This window comes from Kogia breviceps, chromosome 2, assembly GCF_026419965.1.
Source record: "Kogia breviceps isolate mKogBre1 chromosome 2, mKogBre1 haplotype 1, whole genome shotgun sequence".
Taxonomy (NCBI): Eukaryota; Metazoa; Chordata; class Mammalia; order Artiodactyla; family Physeteridae; genus Kogia; species Kogia breviceps.
The window spans coordinates 65,316,537-65,336,259 of NC_081311.1; the positions used below are offsets into that span (position 1 = coordinate 65,316,537).

At 35.8% G+C, this 19,723-nt stretch overlaps 1 protein-coding gene across 7 annotated transcripts in view; it reads left to right on the top strand.

Annotated features, from left to right (window-relative positions):
• The window catches only part of HERC4 (HECT and RLD domain containing E3 ubiquitin protein ligase 4), a 140,266-nt gene that overhangs the window by 116,063 nt on the left and 4,480 nt on the right, over positions 1-19,723 (top strand). For 6 of the 7 annotated variants that reach the window (XM_059054934.2, XM_067025509.1, XM_059054935.2 and 3 more), the window contains 6 exons: positions 3,105-3,271; positions 3,917-3,983; positions 6,396-6,478; positions 10,428-10,611; positions 15,865-15,967; positions 16,836-17,503. In XM_059054934.2, coding sequence (XP_058910917.1) covers positions 3,105-3,271; positions 3,917-3,983; positions 6,396-6,478; positions 10,428-10,611; positions 15,865-15,967; positions 16,836-17,044 — 813 coding nt within the window. In that variant the 3' untranslated portion in view covers positions 17,045-17,503. Of the gene's footprint in view, positions 1-3,104; positions 3,272-3,916; positions 3,984-6,395; positions 6,479-10,427; positions 10,612-15,864; positions 15,968-16,835; positions 17,504-18,403; positions 18,597-19,093; positions 19,232-19,723 lie in introns of those variants that run through there. The other variant, XR_010838956.1, reaches the window with a different exon arrangement.

The following is a 19,723-nucleotide window of genomic DNA, read 5'->3' on the forward strand; positions in this document are numbered from 1 at the left end:
TTGTGTGTGTATTTTCATTTTCAGGAGTCTCTAAGTATTTTCTGATTTCCCTTGTGATACCTTCTTTGACCCATTGGGTTTTTTAAGAGTGTGTTGTTTAATTTCCACATCTTTGTGAATTTTCCATATTTCCTTCTGATACTGATTTCTAGTTTCATTCCATTATGTTCTGAAAAGATATATTTTATGATTTTAATCTTTTTAAATGTAGTCTTTTAAAATTTATTGTTTTTCTTTATTCCCCATAATGCCTCTTATTCATAGTTTTCTTGTGTTTGTTTCTTTTGTCTTTTTCTTGTGGTTTTTGTCTGTTTATTATTTTAGAGTGTGACACTGAAATGCTACCTAGATACTTTATATATGTATGGGCACTGTGTACTGGCCCTATTCATAGAGTGATTAGGTGGGCAAGGGCGGGCAAACCCTCACATGTCAGCATATATAAGTTTTTTATTCTTTGTGTTTACAGGAAACATTGTAGCCCTGGCTGTCAGTGTTCTAGTAGTGTTCCAAACACTGGAAAGGGAAGCTAGGATTCTCACTGTTCACTGTACAGACTTTCATTTGATCCCTTTGTTTTTAATTTAGCACCCTGACCATCAGCTACCTCAGATTCCAGAGCCTCTTTAGTTCATCCTTTCCAAGAAGGCAACGGCCTTTCCACCAAGCATCCTATTTTCAACCCCACCCTAATACCTCTGACTTTCAGATTCTTATGTTTTACTAACTGAGCTACCTGGACTACGTCTCACTTTACAGGTATTAATTGACACTTCCAGTTCCTGAGCCTACAGGACAGATGAACTTGTTTTTTACTGGCTTTCCTCTACAAGCTACTGTTTCAGTTTTTTCTGCTTTACCAAAACAGACAAGCTATCCATTTACTTTTCATATTTTGAAATATTGAAATCTCTTTAGTGCTATTAAAACTCTCCCCGATTCTTTCTTTCTTGTGGTTTATGCCTTTTTCTTTTTTTTTTTTTTGCGCTATGCGGGCCTCTCACAGTCACGGCCTCTCCCGTTGTGGAGCACAGGCTCCGGACGTGCAGGCTCAGCAGCCATGGTTCACGGGCCCAGCCACTCTGCGGCATGTGGGATCCTCCCGGACCGGGGCACGAACCCATGTCCCCCGCATCGGCAGGCATACTCTCAACCACTGCGCCACCAGGGAAGCCCGTTATGCCATTTTTATTCCTTTATTCTCACTTAGAGGGATTTCTGGAAGAAGAGAGATTAACACATATTCAGTCTGCCCTACTTAAGAAGGACTTTCTAAACTTCAGCGCAATGTAGGACATCACAGAAGAAAAAATTTAATTTGACCAATGAAAAATATGATATAACAAAACATAAAAAGCATATATGTAACAAAGATGACACAGGGTAATAACCCTGACATATGATGAATTCAGATACAAATACATAAGTAAACACTAGCCCCCAAAAGATAAATGGGCCAAGTATACAAAGAAGCATTTCACAAATACACAAATCCCTAATTTTCAGTATCACTAATAGTAAAAAAATATATATATAGTAAAATAAGTTGTCATTTTTTAACTCAGAAATATGTTTTAAGTGTCTATGGTATGTGTATGCAGATGAAAATGTGGAAAGATGGTCATTTTCCTGGACTACAAATGGTAGTACAAACTAGAATAGTTGCGGAGGAAAAGAGTTTGATAGTATGCTTAACTTTCCTTTGACTTTGAAATTCTTCCTTGCAAAGCAGAATTTCTTCTAAGGAGGTATTCCAAACTACAGACCAAAATATATGCAGAAAAGATGCCCATCTTCTTTTGAAAATTACTCTCTAATTAGAATAATATTTATTGAGCCTTCACTGTATGCTTCAGGAACTGTGCTAAAAGCATTTTACATACATTATTCCACTTAATCCTCACAACAACCATATGAAATTAATACTACTTTTATCTTGAAAACACTGAGGCTAGATAGTGTATGAACCAGGTCTGGAGCCCCAGATCTAGTTTAAAAATTGTTTGCTCTTAATTGTCATGCTTACAGAATTTCCTGTGATCATATGTTAATTCTCTAAAGATTACTGGGGTGGGAGAGGTGAGGGGAATAAGCATTATTAATATTTTAATAATCTAAATGTCCAACTATAGTTACAATAACTAACTTAGTAAGCCATGGAACTTTTATATGATATAATATGCAACCATTAAAAATTGTGTTCTGGAAGAATTGTTTTTTAAATTAATTTATTTATTTTTGGCTGCTTTGGGTCTTTGTTGCTGCCCTCAGGCTTTCTCTAGTTGCAGTGAGCGGGGGCTACTCTTCATTGTGGTGCGTGGGCTTCTCACTGCGGTGACTTCTCTTATTGTGGAGCGTAGGCTCTAGGCACATAGGCTCTAGAGCTGCAGGCTCAGTAGTTGTGGCGCACGGGCTTAGTTGCTCTGTGGCATGTGGGATCTTCCTGGACCAGGGCTCGAACCCGTGTCCCCTGCATTCGCAGGTGGATTCTTAACCACTGCTCCACCAGGGAGGTCCTGGAAGAATATTTAATGACATAAGAAAATACTTGTGTTGTAATTAGAAAAATGAGAAAGCCTTAAATATAATATGTTTTAACTTATTTTTCTGAACTTATTAGTAGATGGAAATACATTAAAAAATTTTTTAATCGTTGTTTTTGGGTGTTTCTAAGCGATTGGATTACAGGTGTTTATTTTCTTCTTTAGTATTTTTATTTTCCAAATTTTGAATGTGTATAATTTTTTAAATCAGCAAAAAAGTTCCAGTAATCATTTCATTTATTAATGTAATGCTTAAAGATGTGAAAATGATTCTATTTCTGGGGAAAAAGCCAGTTGTGAAATTATATGTTTAGTATCATCTCAACTAGATTTTAATTTTGTTTGTCCCAGAAAATACATTGAATGGAAATGTGCAGAAATACTAACAGTGATATTGTCCCAGGGAGATGGGAATGAGAATGAACTTTTTTCCTATTATTCATTACTTTTTTCTGTATCTCCAAAATTTTCTACCACACGTATGTGTTTTTGTAATCAGAGAAAGTTTAATGTTTTAACTTGGAGAACAAGTCTTTACTTATTTTTCCCTTATAATTTTAGACATTTGAAGACAGTGATTTGTTCCACTTGATTGGTGTTATCTGTGGATTAGCAATTTATAATTTTACTATTGTGGACCTCCATTTTCCTTTGGCTTTGTATAAGAAACTGCTAAAAAAGAAGCCATCTCTGGATGATTTGAAAGAACTAATGCCTGATGTTGGGAGGTTAGTTGTAAAAAGTGGCAAGAGTGGGGTTTAGAAAATAGGAAATGGGGAATGTCCAGAAGCTTTCCTTTTAGGAATAATTATGTTTCTGTTGTTCTTGTTGAATTTCCAAAATAAACTAATAGCCCTTCTAATAAAGGAAAACCCATTGTGTTATTCAGACTGAGAATTTTCTACTGAAAGCGTTATGTGTATAAAACCATGTTCTGAATTTTTAGTTTAACAATACTTTGTGAATATCGGATAATAAATTTAGGGAGGTAATGTTTCCTGAATGTAGTTAAATGATTTATTTGGACTTTTACTTCTAATCACCTTCATTCCTACATGTAATATGTAAAGTTTCTTTTTATGTATTACATAAAATGGAATAGAAATTGTATATAAATAAGAACAAGTGTTGAAAATGGGTGGATACATGCTTTTGTATTCAAAGCAAGAGATGAAAGCCTTAGAGTAGGTTTTTTTTCTTCAGCATTGTTTATAAGTTTGCCATTGTACATCCACCATTCTGAAACAAATATAAAAGTACAAATTAACAAAAGGATTTGATCAAGAATGAATGAGAAATATATACTTAGTCATAAGCAAAATAGTCAAAATAATAATATTTTACTTCAAAGAAACATATATACTGTTTTTCAGAAGCATGCAACAGTTACTTGATTATCCAGAAGATGATGTTGAGGAAACATTTTGTCTTAATTTTACGGTAAGATGAAAAGACATAGAGTAGCCTGAGTGTTCATCATCCCTTTTTATTTATCAGCTGTGCCTTATGGTTTTTCTTTATTTTGATGGATGGAATTCTTAAAGAACCCTTTAGCTAACATTTATTGAGCATTAACTATATGCTAGTCACAGTACATGCATTATTTCATTTAATCCTCATAATCCCAAGAGATAGGTATGATTATCCTTATTTTACATATAAAGAAAACTGAAAACAATCATCACATTTCAGAGATAGTATTTGTATCCAGCTCTGTGACTTCAAAGCCTGTGTTGTTTAACATTATACTAAAGATCTTTACAAATACAAGGGGTCCCTCTTAATTCAAGTGTTCATTTTTTGAGTCTGCAATTACAAGAATGTTTAGAGAAGCATAGGTTATTGTAACATGAAAATATTCACTAATGAATTTGCCACCTAAAAGATTAATTCCCACTCAGGTATCCCTTTCACACTGACATTCATCCTTGCCTATTTAGTCTTACGGTTGGATGCAATACAAATACATTGGAATATTATTTGGAAAATGAAATTGCAAATCTTGTAAAAGATGCAGAACTTAATTCTCTGAGGGGGTGTTCAGTAAATCATCCAGTTACATGCAAAGCCATTGACAAATGAGAATCTGGCAGAAGTAGACTAGTTGACAACTAAAGAAGAGAAAATCAGCAAGGATTATAGGTCACTTCAGAAGTAATAATTTCAGTATTATAAATTAGACTCTTGGAAAAATGGTAAAACCTTCCGTTTTTCTTTTTTTTATGTCTTTTCTTTTCAAAAACTTTGTGTGTCCCCCATCCCTAAACAGTTCTCTTTATGTTTTTATGGTCAAAGCTGACAAAAGATACTATATTCCACTATCACACAACTTGCCAAAAAAATTATGTGCCCCCTCAAAAAAGTTTATCTATTCTTTGATCATTTTAAGAATTGGCACATAGTTTAGTTAAGAAAATTTGATAGATTTAGGGGAAATAAGTTAATTTATTTTAGTAATGTGTGTTTTCAAGAAAAATCCTCCTTGGACTTCTGTTTACTATGAAATTTTAGTTCTCCTTTTCAGTTGATTCACTTATAACCATGTCAGTTTATCATTGAATCTTTACTGATCATCTCAATTGACTGAAACATTGGGTTCCAAGCAATTTAATTTCTGATTTATCAATCACCAAGTTTGTGAATGCTTAGTATATTTAAGAACTGTGGTAATTGAAACATTCCTTCTTACTACCATTTCTTTCCCAGACGTTCAGTGGCTCTTTATTACTTGTAGAATAATAGCTTTATAATGGACTTACCTTTGTAATCTGGCTTTCTTTCTAACTTTCATTGTATCCTTCCATTCATAGTACATTTTGTCGTGTCTCACAATATTCTTTTATATACCTTACCATCCCTGTATTTTAGGGGCATACTTTATTTTGATATTTGCTCTCATATCTATTCTTTTGTTCAGTCTCTGTCCTCAGTCAGAAATTTCCACCCTCTCCTAATCTTTCAGAGCCCTACTTACCCTTCTAGGTGCTTTTCAAATGACATTTCTTCCTCAAGGTTTTTAATACTTCCTCTAGTTAGAAGTAAGTTTTCTTTCTTCTGTGGTCTGATAGTATTTTGTTCATGTCTCTATTATAGCATTTATTTTATTATAATGAGTTGTTTACATATCACATTTCTCCTCTTTTATTAGATAGTAAACTCCAGAGCAGGGGTTTATTCATCTATTATCATCCCACTCCCACCATAGCGTTTTATAGACAACAGATACTAAAAAAAATGTTTTAAGAGGATAATATTCCAAAAAAAAGGGAATAGGAAGAGGAAAGATTCAAAGGTGGGAATAATGGTCACATTAGGAAAATGAGCATACTAGTAAGGGAAATAAAAAGTTTCAAAATAACCGGCTCTTTATAGACCAAATTAATGGCAAACTGGAAAAACAACCTGTAATTAAGAATGCAGCAAGGAAGAATTCAAGAGTAGCAGCTATCATGTGGGAAGAATGCATAGCTAGTCTAAACTGAATGCATTCTGACTTGGAGTCTTTCACTTGTCCATGGAAAACATGCTTTCTAATATTTTACTCCTATAGTGACCCTTCTGAAGTTTTACACACGATAAATACTCAGTTTCCTGTTTTTAACAAACCAAACACTTGCTGATTTGTGATTAGTTAGTCTCAAGGTAGGATTTCAAACTGCCAGAGAAGATGAAGATTTCTAGTTGTGGCTTTATGCAGAATTCACAAATAAGCTTATGGTAGCAGAATTTTACTGCAAATGTATTACTTCTTATATTTAATGAGAGAAAGGTAGATTATAATAATAGGTTATTAAAATAATCTAATAAGTTTTGAGTCTGACATTGACTTTTTTAAAAAATTTAAATTAATAGATCACAGTTGAAAACTTCGGTGCAACAGAAGTGAAAGAACTGGTTCTAAATGGTGCAGACACAGCTGTTAACAAACAAAATCGGTAAGTGAATTATAAGCAGCATCAGTGGTAGTAAAAAGATTCATAGGCATTTTCTTCTGTATTTAGAAATGTGTCACAACCTTAAGTTTTTACTCAGATAAAACTTATTTTGAATGGTAAGGACGTAATTAATCTTCCTTTTGCTCCTTTTAAGACATTAATAAAGGGATTAAAAGATCATTCACAACAAGAACAAAGAGGAGGGAGAGGAGACAACAGCAAACAGATTTTTGGAAGCTAGAAATCAGTGGTACCTAACTTCAGCCAGCCAGAAAAAGCTGCAACATAAGATGGACTGGGAGCCAAGAAGGCAGACAGTTCATATTGCAGAACAAAGGCCTCAGGCATTGAGAATAAAAAACAGGTTAAAATGTATATATGTATGTGGAGTTTAAGGGGAAGCTGGAAACAGAAAGATTGGCTGTTACAAGAAGCAGTTAAGAAACCCATTTCCCTTAGTGCACAAGTAGCTGGCAACTTCCCCTCTCCAGCCTAGGCAGATTGGAAATTTACATTCTGGGGAGATTGAACTAAAGGAACTGTGGATTTGAGGGCAGTTAGGCACAGCCAGGGACAAAGGGCTGAAATGAAAACAGGGAGATTAAGTGACAGTCTACAGCTCCCTCCTCCTTGACACACTATGTTGGAGGATTCTTCTTTGGGAAAACTGCCTAACTTTTAAATGTAAATGAATAACCAAAGATCAGTAGACATTTAAGAAAGGACCAAAACAGTGAAAAAGAATGCCAAGGAAACACAAACAGTGTAGGATGAAAAACAAAACTTCAATGAAAATTGAAGTCAGTATCCTCAAGATGGTAAGAGTAGCATACATAAGGATACTATTAAAAACTGAAAAAAATTCACTGAAGGAAATGGAATGAATGAAATTTGTCAAAGAAATGGTACAAAAAAAAACTTCCCAGAACTGAATGACATGCCTTTTTTTTTTTTGCGGTACATGGGCCTCTCCTGTTGCGGAGCACAGGCTCTGGACGCGCAGGCTCAGTGGCCATGGCTCACGGGCCCAGCCGCTCCGCGGCATGTGGGATCTTCCCGGACCGGGGCACGAACCCGTGTCCCCTGTATCGGAAGGCGGGACTCTCAACCACTGTGCCAGCAGGGAAGCCCTGACATACCTTTTAAGATGGAAAGCATGGGAACTGAAAAAACATATGCCAAGGCAAAAATACATGAAATTTCAAAACCTAAAGAAAAAGGGACCCTAAAACCTTTCAGAAGAAAAAAAGCAGACCATACACAAAGAATTAAGAATCAAAATAACATCGGATTTCTAAAGAATGACACAGAAGCTAGGAGATCAAAATTCTGGGAAAAAATTATTTTTAACATAGAATTCTATATTGAAACTATCAAGTATGTGGTGTATAAAAACATTTTTATACATGCAGAGTCTCAGAGAATTTACTTCCAGTGCATTTTTCTTAAGAAGTTACTGGAGGATGTGTCCTACCAAAACAAGGAATTGAACCAAGAATCAGGAAGACGGGATCCAAAAAAAAAAAAAAAAAAAATAGAGACAAAGAGGAACAGCAGTGTGTACATGATTTAGATTTAGAAAGAGCAATCACTCTGTGGTAGATCAAGAAGATGGAGGGCTCCAGGAGGAATGTCTTCAGGAGAAAAGTGCAACCTAATATATTTGAATGAATCTAGAGGAGATTGACATTTCTGTTGAAGTTGGAGATGAGGTAGCAACCTAAGGGAAAAAAAAGTTCTTTTTAAGAAAAGTAATCATAGAATACTCCCTAGCTGAATATTTATAATCATTAAAATGTTAACAATAAATATTGAACCAATATTCAGTATTCACTTCATCAGATAATATTTATAATTGTAAATCAAAGAATAACAATAGAACTGTGTTGTTGAAGTTTGAAGGTAAATATTAGAAGGAAGGGCTTCCCTGGTGGCGCAGTGGTTGAGAATCTGCCTGCCAATGCAGGGGACACGGGTTCAAGCCCTGGTCTGGGAGGATCCCACATGCCACGGAGCAACTAGGCCCATGAGCCACAACTACTGAGCCTGCGCATCTGGAGCCTGTGCTCTGCAACAGAGAGGCCGCGATAGTGAGAGGCCTGCGCACCGCGATGAAGAGTGGCCCCCACTTGCCACAACAAGAGAAAGCCCTCGCACAGAAACGAAGACGCAACACAGCAAAAATAAATTAACTAATAAACTCCTACCCCCAACATCTAAAAAATATATATATATATATCAGAAGGAATAGCAAAAATAGTTAACAAACAGTTTTCTTCAAATTGCCAGGGACTTGATCCAAATGATTATTATCCTGATTCTACTACTTAGAAACTGTATAACTAAGTTTAGGTAAATTAGTTTATGTCTCCATGCCTCATAGTCTCTTTTTCTGTAAAATGGGATGATAAATTATACATACTTTATGGGGTTGTTTTGAGGATTAAATGAGGCGATAATTTTAAAATGCTTAGAATAGTACCTAGCACATGTATGTGCTCAGTAAATGTTGGCTGTTAGGATTATTACTGTTTGACATTTTAAACTGTATATACTTCTACTTTGATAAAAAATAAAGCTGTTTTAAAAATAATGTGAAAAAAATTTAGGTCTTTCTACGTACCCTTTAAAAAAAATCTTGGTTTTGAAAAACTTTGTGATTTAGAAAGATTGTTTTTTTCAGTTTTTAAAGTTTCTATATCTGGACTAATTCTTTAAGTTTCTAACAAATATTGTTTCCCATAGATTATTTAGTTCAGAAGTAATTTAAAGAATTTTGATCTTTGTACTGCCAGTCCTAGTTACATAATGAAAGTGTTGATGGCAAAAATGTTAGCACATAAAACATTTTAACCTTTTGTACTTAAGAGACTTAACTAGTGTAAATTTGACTTTCTAATTAGATTAATTATAAAATTTGCATTACAAAATTATCTGTTTCTTCTCATCAGAACCTTATGCTGATAAGCATATGCTATTATTAATTTTTCCTTAGGGCCACCCAGTTTTATAATGTCCTTCTTTAACCTTTTTTTTTTTTCTCTTTGTAAATTCAGTTTGGTATTATTTTAAACTTTGCTAAAATGATTATCTGTAGATGACTAAATTTACCAGTATTCCCATTTATAGAATCATCCTTTTTAATTTGGAAAACAAGAGTATGAAATATCGAAATCCTCTAGTACCCATTCTCATTATTGGTTTGACCAGATAGCTCATAAAGTGTTTGTGGCTAACAGAACAAATTGAATAAAATTTTAATTACTGGGTAAAGGGGTTTCCTTTTTCATCATAGTTTCCTTTCGTATCATAACAGGAAGAAAAGCATCAAAAGTGTTCATGTGTATGTGTGTATTTATTTGTATGTGCACATACATTTGAAAAGAAAGTGCACTTGTAATCTTTAATGATTATCCTTAAAGAATACTTAGGGTCCCTCTTGGGTTTTTAGTTTTTAAAATAAATTGTGTTATCAGATTCCTTGACCAAGGAAAAACAGACTGTAGTCAGTCAAATAGTCTAAATCCAAAGCTCTGATTTTTTTTTTTGTCACCTAGTATTTTTAAGAGGTTATTCTTTTTAGGGGATGTATGTGGAATGGTACATACAAATTCTGAATAATTTGTGAATAATTTTAAAATATTTTTGATAGCCATTTGTATCATCATTCTCCCCATTAAAAATGAAATCTTTCACTTAGAAATAGCCTAAGAATGGCTGTAAATGAGAGATTGTATATGCCTCATAGATATACCAGATTTTTATATAGAAAGGATAATAGACTTCTTCATAAAGACTTTGTCCCTTTGAACCTTACTCATACTTTCTCAGTTTTATACATAAGTAGCAAAAAGTACAGCTGCCTTCAAAGTTTTAATAAGACTTCAATATGTATTCTCTATAAAAAATGATTTTTATATTCTGTGCATGTGTGCTTTTTCATTTCTAGGCAGGAGTTTGTTGATGCTTATGTGGATTACATATTCAATAAATCAGTGGCTTCCTTATTTGATGCTTTTCATGCGGGCTTTCATAAGGTCTGTGGAGGAAAAGTCCTTCAGCTCTTCCAGCCTAATGAACTACAAGCAATGGTTATTGGAAATACAAATTATGACTGGAAGGAACTGGAAAAGGTAGGGGAAAACAAATCTATGACATTGTTTAAATGGAAAGGCAAAAGGAAAACATGGCTTGTTGATGGAAATCTTGCTCTTTCATTTATTATTTTCCATTTTACACTATTTAGTACTATTGTTTTTATTTTTATAGGAAAACACTATACCCTTCTTACTCCACAATGAATGAATTTTAATTGTATGAATTAGCATTTTTGTATCTCTGGTATTGGTGGTATTCATACAGAAAAATGTTATTTATGACAGAGGCTGAATAGAAGCCCCAGCTAAAACTGAATGGTTTTCATTCTGCCTCAATCCTAGGAAAACCATTATGAAAAGCACTCACAGTGATTAAGATCTGTTTCCTTTTTTTCTTATTAGTCTCAGTGTTAAATTTTTTATCAGAGAATAAATAATACTCATGATCTTCATTACTGATGCCTTAACCAATACAGGAAACTTTAGGGAGAAGATTGGGAATTTTTAAACAACTTTTTTTCTTTTCCTTCTTTTCTATACAAGTAATTCTCAGATATTTCTTCAGATAAACATTTAGTAAAAAGTGCTAGGTTAGATCAACTTTAAGAAAGATGTATGCAGGGTTGATCTGTACATTTTTCCATCTTTGTAATCTAGCAACCTCTGATACAGCTTTTGCAATAGTAGTTCTATACTGTATACCTGTTACGTTGGCTAACATAAAAAAATATGTTACTAAGTCTAACAAGGATACAAAGATTGGGAACTTTCATACATTGCTGTTGAGAATACAAATGATACAGCCACTTTGGAAACAGTTTGACATTTTCTTATAAAATTACACATATATTTGTTACATTCTCTAGCAGTTCCATTCCTAGATATTATGTTCACACAAAAATCTGTAAACAAGGGAGGAAAGAGGCATTATTGTTTAATGGGTACACAGTTTCAGTTTTGCAAGATGAAAAGCTTCTGGAGATGGAAAGTGGTGATGGTTGCATGTAATGCCAATGTATTTAATGGTACCAAACTGTACGCCTCAAAAAGGTTAAGATGATCAGCTTCAGGTTATGTGTATTTTACTACAAGTTTTTTGTTTGTTTGTTTTTATGCGGTACGCGGGCCTCTCACTGTTGTGGCCTCTCCCGTTGCGGAGCACAGGCTCCGGACGCGCAGGCTCAGCGGCCATGGCTCATGGGCCTAGCTGCTCCGCGGCATGTGGGATCTTCCCGGACCGGGGCACGAACCCGTGTCCCGCTCTCAACCGCTGCGCCACCAGGGAAGCCCCTACAAGTTTTTTTTTTTAATTATGTTTTAAAAAATCTGCAAACAAGTCAAAAGCTGCAAACAACGCAGATGTCCTTCAGTGGGTGAATGGATAAACCAACTGTGCTGCATCCATACCGTAGAATCCTACTGTGTGTTAAAACGGAAGGCACTATTGACACGTGCAATGCCTGAGATGACTCTCAGAGTCCTTAGGCTGAGTGAAAGAAGTCACTCTCAGAATTACATACCATATAATTCCACTTATATGACATTCTTGAAAAGCCAAAACTATGGTGAACAGGGGCTAGGGATGGAGAGAGAATGTGACTGCAGAGGGGTAACACAAGAGAGTTCTTTGGGGTGATGGAATGGTTCAGTATCCTGATTGTGGTGGTGGTTTATCTATACACGTGTTTAAAACTCATGGAGGGCTTCCCTGGTGGCGCAGTGGTTGAGAATCCGCCTGCCGATGCAGGGGACACGGGTTTGTGCCCCAGTCCGGGAAGATCCCACATGCCTAGGAGCGGCTGGGCCCGTGAGCCATGGCCGCTGAGCCTGCGCATCTGGAGCCTGTGCTCCGCAACGGGAGAGGCCACAACAGTGAGAGGCCCGCGTATCACAAAAAAAAAAAACTCATGGAACTATACACACATCAGAAGAAGTCAATTTTACTGTGTAATAATTCAGGGAATAAAATTTTAAAATTAAAAAAAAATTAGGACTTCTGGTTAGACGTATTGGAATAAACACATTTTTCTCTGCTCCCTCCCAAAATCTCACTAGAATGACAATAAAGAAATAAAAATAGGAATAACCACCACCACCCCCCAAAAAATACAGTGAACAAGAGAAAAAAAAGTTTTGGAAGACAGAAAGTAGGTGGATGGGGACTTCCCTCGTGGTCCAGTGGTAAAGAATCCGCCTTCCAATGCAGGGGACATGTGTTTGATCCCTGGTCAGGGAGCTAAGATCCCACATGCTGCGGGGCAACTAAGCCTGCCTGCCACAACTACTGAGCTCACGCGCCTCAACAAGAGAGCCTGCGTGCCGTAAACTACAGAGCCCACGGGGGCTCTGGAGCCCCCGTGTCACAACTAGAGAGAGAAAACCTGCACGCCACAACTAGAGAGAGACCCGAACAGTGCACCATAACGAGAAGATCCCGCATGCCTCAACAAAGGTCCCGTGTGCTGCAGCTAAGACCCGATGCAGCCAAAAAAAATAAGGAAAATAAATAAATAAAATATTTTTTAAAAGAGAGAGAGAGAATAGGTGGATGAGTTGAGTGACTCAGAACAAAGAAAATTGAATTCGAACCCTCCAGAGGTACAGGGTTGTCAAGAGGCAACCCGTGTCACAGTGTAGTATCTCTGAAAGGCTCAGGAATTGGCACATCATGCTAGTGTAATGGCAGGGATGCAGGGCAGGGCTAAAAGCAATACGATTACTTCAGAGCTAATTTAAGGAATTATTAGACCTCTCATATCTCCTTTCCTACCCAGCAAAATACCACCCAGCAAAAAGCCTCTGGAGAGAGGCTTTAGAATCTGGGAAAACAGATAGAACTGAAGCTGGCACTCAGAAAGCTGGTAGGTAGCCAGGCTTAAATCCTCTAGGAAGGAGATTGAAAATTTCTTTTTGGGGGTAAATTGATCTGCTGAAGAGAAGAAAGCTGTATTGACTTTAAGGATACCCCAGTGGAAATGGACCCCACCTCCCGTCACTCTACAATGAAAACAATGTAATGACCTCTCCTCATCACACTTTAGATCCTACACAGTTTATCCTTCTTGCCTCATCTTTCATTCCTCCTCTCACTCTGCTTCAGCCTTGTTGGCTTCTTTGCTGAGCCTAGAACCCTCCAGTCTTGTGGCCTTTCTATTTCCTGTGCTTGGAATTCTCTTCACCTTGGTAATTCCAAACGTTTCTTGCTCTCACTTCCTTTATGTCTTTATATCTTTTCAGAGACCTTCACTCGGTAACTTACTAAAAATTGCACATGTGCACATACACATCCCTGTGTCCCTTCTGTGCTTTTATTTTTCTTCTTTGAATTTGACTAAATAAAATTTTACTTAATTGTCTTTACTGTCTGCTGCTCCTTACCCCCCACTACAAATGTAAGCACCATAAAGGCAGGATTTTTTTCTCTTTGTTCACTGCTGTATTCCCAGAGCCTTAGAAGGGTACTCAGCAAGTAGTTAAAACCTTGCCTGAAGATATAACTGATAGAAGTGTTCATTCAGTAAGACAGGACATTTTTTTAGTATATTTTAGTGTACTTAGTATACTTAGTTTTTTCCACTGTGTATCTGATTCATTATAATTACATTGATTATGATTTGTGACTTTAAATGCTCTCCTTCATCAGGACTGTGTACACATTTCCCCAGAACCATCTTGAGGTTTAAAAAAAAAAGGAAAATAGAAAAAACTAGGCATCCTCCTTTCATTTCCCCACTAACATGCTCACAGACTAATTCAAACAAGTTAATACATCAGCTGCTTTCTAAAATTCAAACCATTTTCTCCAAACCTTTATAAATTAATAGCAAATATGTTGTGGATTTCTCAAGAGTTCAGTCATTGAGATAATCATGGCTACAAAAAGAGCCCTACATTCAAGAAGCCCACAAGCAAATATTCATTGAGCCCCTACTGGATGCCTGATACTATGCAACAGATTAGGAAGAGAGCAGTAAATAAGATTGAGACATGGTCTTTGTCCTCTAGTAAGGAAGCTGGACATTAAATAATTGAACTGTGATGAATATAAAGGAAGAGAGTTTAGTGAATGGTATATAAGGAGAAGCCTGACCTAGGCTACAGAAACTGGGAAAGCCTCTCATAGATGGTACATTCCACCAGGTAAGTAAGAACTTTGTTCACTGAAGTTTCCCCACGGCCCCAAACTTTGACTAAAGCTCATTTTATGTATGTTGAATGAGTCAGTGAATGAATTAGGTGACATTTAATCTGAACCCTAAAGGATAAATAGAAATTAGCCTGATGAACAAAGAAAGGAGGGGAGTGTGTGTTAAAGGGGAAGTGTATTAGCTGTTTTGTTGCAAATTACCCCCAAAACATAGTGGCTGAAAGATGACAGTGACATTTATTGTCTCACATAGTTTCTGAGGGTCTGGAATTCAGAGGTGGTTTAGTCCGGTGATTTTAGCTCAGAGGTCTCTCACGTGGTTGCAGTCGTAATGCTGACTGTTGCTGTTAGTCATCTGAGATTTAAGGATAGAATTTCCCTTCCAAGATGGCTCACTCACATGGCTGTTGACCAAAGGCCTCAGAATCTCACCGTGAGGACCTCTCCATGGGGCTGTTTGAATGTACTCATGAAATGGCAGCTGGCTCCCCTTCAGAGTGAATGATCAAAAAGAAGCTAAAGCCACAGAAGTTTTTGTCATCTAGACTCAGAAGTCATGTATTCTCGTATCTACAATATCCTAATGATTAGAGAGGTCAGGTCTGTTCAGTGTGGGAGGGGACTACACAAGGGCATGAACAGCAGGAGGCAAAGATCTTTGAGGGCCATCTTGGAAACTACCACAGAAAATTACCAGTGTTGCTCTTAGAACCATTTATTTTTTAAAGAGAAGATAGAATAATACAAAACAATTAGTATGACTTCTGTTCATCAATATAGGGAAAGAAAATTTTATAATTATTGCAGATACTTAATTCCATGTTGAACTTTAATAATCCATTAATATTTTAGTAATTCTGGTTTATCCTTTAAATATTTACTGTGGAAGATGACACTACAATCCTGTCATGTTCTTTGAATTGGGAGGGGGGAGACATTTCTGCTGATTCATACATATTTTCTTCCCTTTCCCCTGGAATTAATAATTGCAAAATGCCCAAGAAGTAGTAAGTAATTAACTGAATCACATGAGTTTCAGACACCTGGACAATGTTAACTTTATGTGCTAAGGAAGCCAGTTTATCAGATTCGAGATAAAACTAATATCCCTTAATATTAATGAAAGGTTGTGTTGTTTTTAGAATACAGAATACAAAGGAGAATATTGGGCAGAACATCCTACAATAAAAATGTTTTGGGAAGTATTTCACGAATTACCATTGGAAAAGAAAAAACAATTTTTGTGTAAGTATTTCTAATTTTGTTTTATGAGAATGGAATCTAATAAACTTATTCTCACAGGAGATTAATTGATTCACTTTAGTGGATAAGGTTTTTTCCTTATTATTCCAAGGTCCTGTTTTTAGTTTTTTTAATCTACATTATTATGTGTTTTTGCATTTTGAAAGCTAAATTCAGTTAGCTTCCAAAATAGAATTCTTTCAGATGAAAGAAAACAATTTATAACACTGATTACAATAAACTAGGGATGTAATTCCTTTTAGAATTTCTAAAAAGATCTCTGCAGTATAGCTCTTTTCTGTGTTCAGCCTTCATTTTCTTTTTCTCTTTGCTTCTGCATGAACTTTGGGAATTGGTGTAGAAAATAGAACTCTTCTATTCCAGGACTTCTCTTATTTATAGCCTAATCTGTGTCTGTTTTGCATATCATAGGATGACAGGTCATTCTTCAGTGATTTGAGATTTGGCTGCCAATTATAAATTTCTGTTTAAAAATGACAGAAACAAGACAAGTAGAAAAGGGGATCATAATCAAAACTGCATTTTGTTTATAAACTAGTTCTAAATGGCTATTCTTTTCAAAAAGAAGGTCTCTCAGAATGTTTCAGGGACAAGAGTAATTCATGTATCATTTATTAAGCATCTCCTGTATGCTAATATTAAGATTACACTTTTAAAGAAAAAATATTGTTTGCATGTGTCTCAAAATCATGTTTCCACAAATTCTGGAGATAGGCTTCCAGTAGAAGTAACATTTCCATTAGAGCAAATGTTACTGTAAAGCTTTGCTGTAGTGATTGTCTTAATAACTTGATACTCCATATTGTCGTGTTGATAAAAGTAGTTGGCTCAATGGTTTTTTTCTTGGCAGTATTTTTGACAGGTAGTGATCGCATTCCTATTCTTGGTATGAAGAGTCTAATACTAGTCATCCAGTCAACAGGAGGTGGTGAGGAATATCTCCCAGTTTCCCATACCTGTTTTAATCTTCTGGATCTTCCAAAATATACGGACAAAGAAACTCTACGCTCTAAACTGATCCAAGCTATTGATCACAATGAAGGCTTCAGTTTAATATAACTTTGGAGTTACAACTATTCAGTTTATTGCGAGAGCATTAAACTAATTATTAGTGTGTTTTTTTGTGGTGATGAATTCAGCAAGGTGACAGAGGTACTATTATAATTCTTACTTGCAAAATGTTCAATGCAATGAGTATTCATGAAAGCCAAAAAATATTAAAGGAAATGAACAAACTGTTAATATTAAACTTACTGTACAGAACCATGGTGTGTTTTTTTTGCCATCTTTCAATAAACATACAAGTATTGTGAATACATGAAAGTTTTACTAACATGAATTTTAAGAGTTTGCATATTTCACAAATGATCTGGTGGTGAGTGCATGAAAATGTTGCTTAATTTTTCTTCAATCATGGCTGAAAAACCTTTAACTTTGGCCTGCAATAGTCACTTGATTATTTTTTCATTTTGTAAATACTGTTAAGTTTTGTAATAAAATAGTTATGTTCTGATACCAGCACAGTTTCTATGGTTGTAATTGAACTGAGCTGACTTTTAAGGGTTAAAAATTATGTAAACCTTATTCTGAGAATCTATGAAAGCAAAAAATTAGTATGGTGAAAATAGTCTTTGCTTTTTTGCTAGAATACATGTCCTTGTGCAAATCTAAATTACAAATAGAGTTCTCTAAATAACTTATAGTTCTTTCCTTTTGTGACTCTTGAGATACTCTTGATAAATGGGAGGTTATCAGAAAGCTTAGTATTTAGTAATGGAAGAACTTTGTCCTAGTTGCCAGAATACAGTCACTGGTGACTGTGAGAACCAGTCACTGGGTTTATAGCTTTTAAAACTATTGATGCTGCAGGTTGGTATTTAAACAGAATTTTCAGTGCTTTAGAAAGATTTACTTGAATTTTAAGAAACATCTTAACAGTTTTATGGTGCTGATGCTTAGTTATCTCCTGTCATTAAATTGTTAACACTGAGTGATGCAACACATGTGACTTTCTGCTATAATGCAAATATTTATTTTTTAAATTTATTTTTAAATGCCATGAAAACTGTTTAAATAATAAAGATTCATTGGTTTAATATTTAAACTTTCATTGGTTCTCACATAAGATTCCAAATTCTTCAAAAAGAGTAATGTCTCAGGGAAGGTCTCTTAAAATTTTAGATTGATAGTTCCCATTCCCGTACAAATTCATCTATTTTATAGAGGTCCCCAAGTGTCTTATCTGTAAATTCTAAAATCCAGAACTCTGAAAAAAAATTGTGTATATAATTTTACAGCAAAACCTGATCTGAACTGTTGAAGCCATTTATGGTATTAAATGGGACTAAATGGGACTATTTGTACGTTTTATTGTGGCAATGTTTTAATGTGTTTGATTACTTTCTGTGTTTGATCTAGGTGCTGCCTCAGACCTCTGTGGGTTGCTACATTATGTGTGCTTTAAAAAAATTCTTTAACATTCATAATTCCAAAATGCAAATGAGCCCAAGGGTTGTGGAGAAGGGATTGTGGACCTGTACTTTTATTAACTTCATCTATTTATTTATATTTTGGCTGCGTTGGATCTTTGTTGCTGCGTGCTTTCTCTGGGGTGAGTGGGGGCTACTCTTCGTTGTGGTGCACAGGCTTCTCACTGCGGTTGGCTTCTCTTGTTGCGGAGAACGGGCTCTAGGTGTCCGGGCTCCAGTAAGTAGTTGCAGCACAGGGGCTTAGTAGTTGTGGCTCACAGGTTGTAGAGCGCAGGCTCAGTAGTTGTGGTGCACGGGCTTAGTTGCTCCACAGCATGTGGGATCTTCCCGGACCAGGGACTGAACCCGTCTCCTGCATTGGCAGGCGGATTCTTAACCACTGTGCCATCAGGGAAGTCCCATGGACCTGTACTTTTCAGTAGTTTAACTTAAACTCGGTGGACCATAGGTGTCTTTTCTATAGATACAAACCCTAATGATTTTCCTTAAAGTACATTTTTGCCAATGAAAATTCTTCCATGTATGTTATTATACTGTTTCCCTGTACATTCCTTGAGAATACTGATTATCCACATCAAAAACATAAATGTTATGTATCAGATGCTTTTTTTTTTTTTAGTAACCTCTGTTTGCTATGAAGCTCATCTGTGAAACAGCAGCCACTTTGGATTAATACAGGTGGAGTTCGTTTAACATATTTTAACAAGGGCCTGACATCTTATCTGGGAACACAACAGTACATACAGGCATAATTTGGGTAAGTCTGATATTTTCCTTTTCTGTTGCTGCAGACCTACAGTAGAATTAACAGCAGGGAGATTCATGGTAGAAAATTAAAATACCACTGAAGATTTTTCAAATTGCCATTTGCTTATTTAAAGCAACAAAAATACCGAGCTTTATAGGTTAGAAAGTAGGCAAATGCTGAGTTCATTAAATTATAAGGACCATGATTAGTGAGTGTTGGCTAAACTTTTGAAAATACTTGGCCTCCACGTAGACCTATCTGTAAGAGCAACTGTATGTTTTTAGCTCTCCTGTTTTAAGTCAGTAGTAATTTTAACCAACCATTGTTCAGACTGATTGAGAAGGCAGTAGAACCAAGACACGCCTTTAAATTGGCATGAAATAAAACCATAATGTACTTATCAAAACTGAGACCTAAATTAAGAGCCCCAGCCTTCACATAGGGCCCACTCATAAGGACCATTCATTCATTAGGCTTATTTCTAACAGGTAGTTTTGGTAT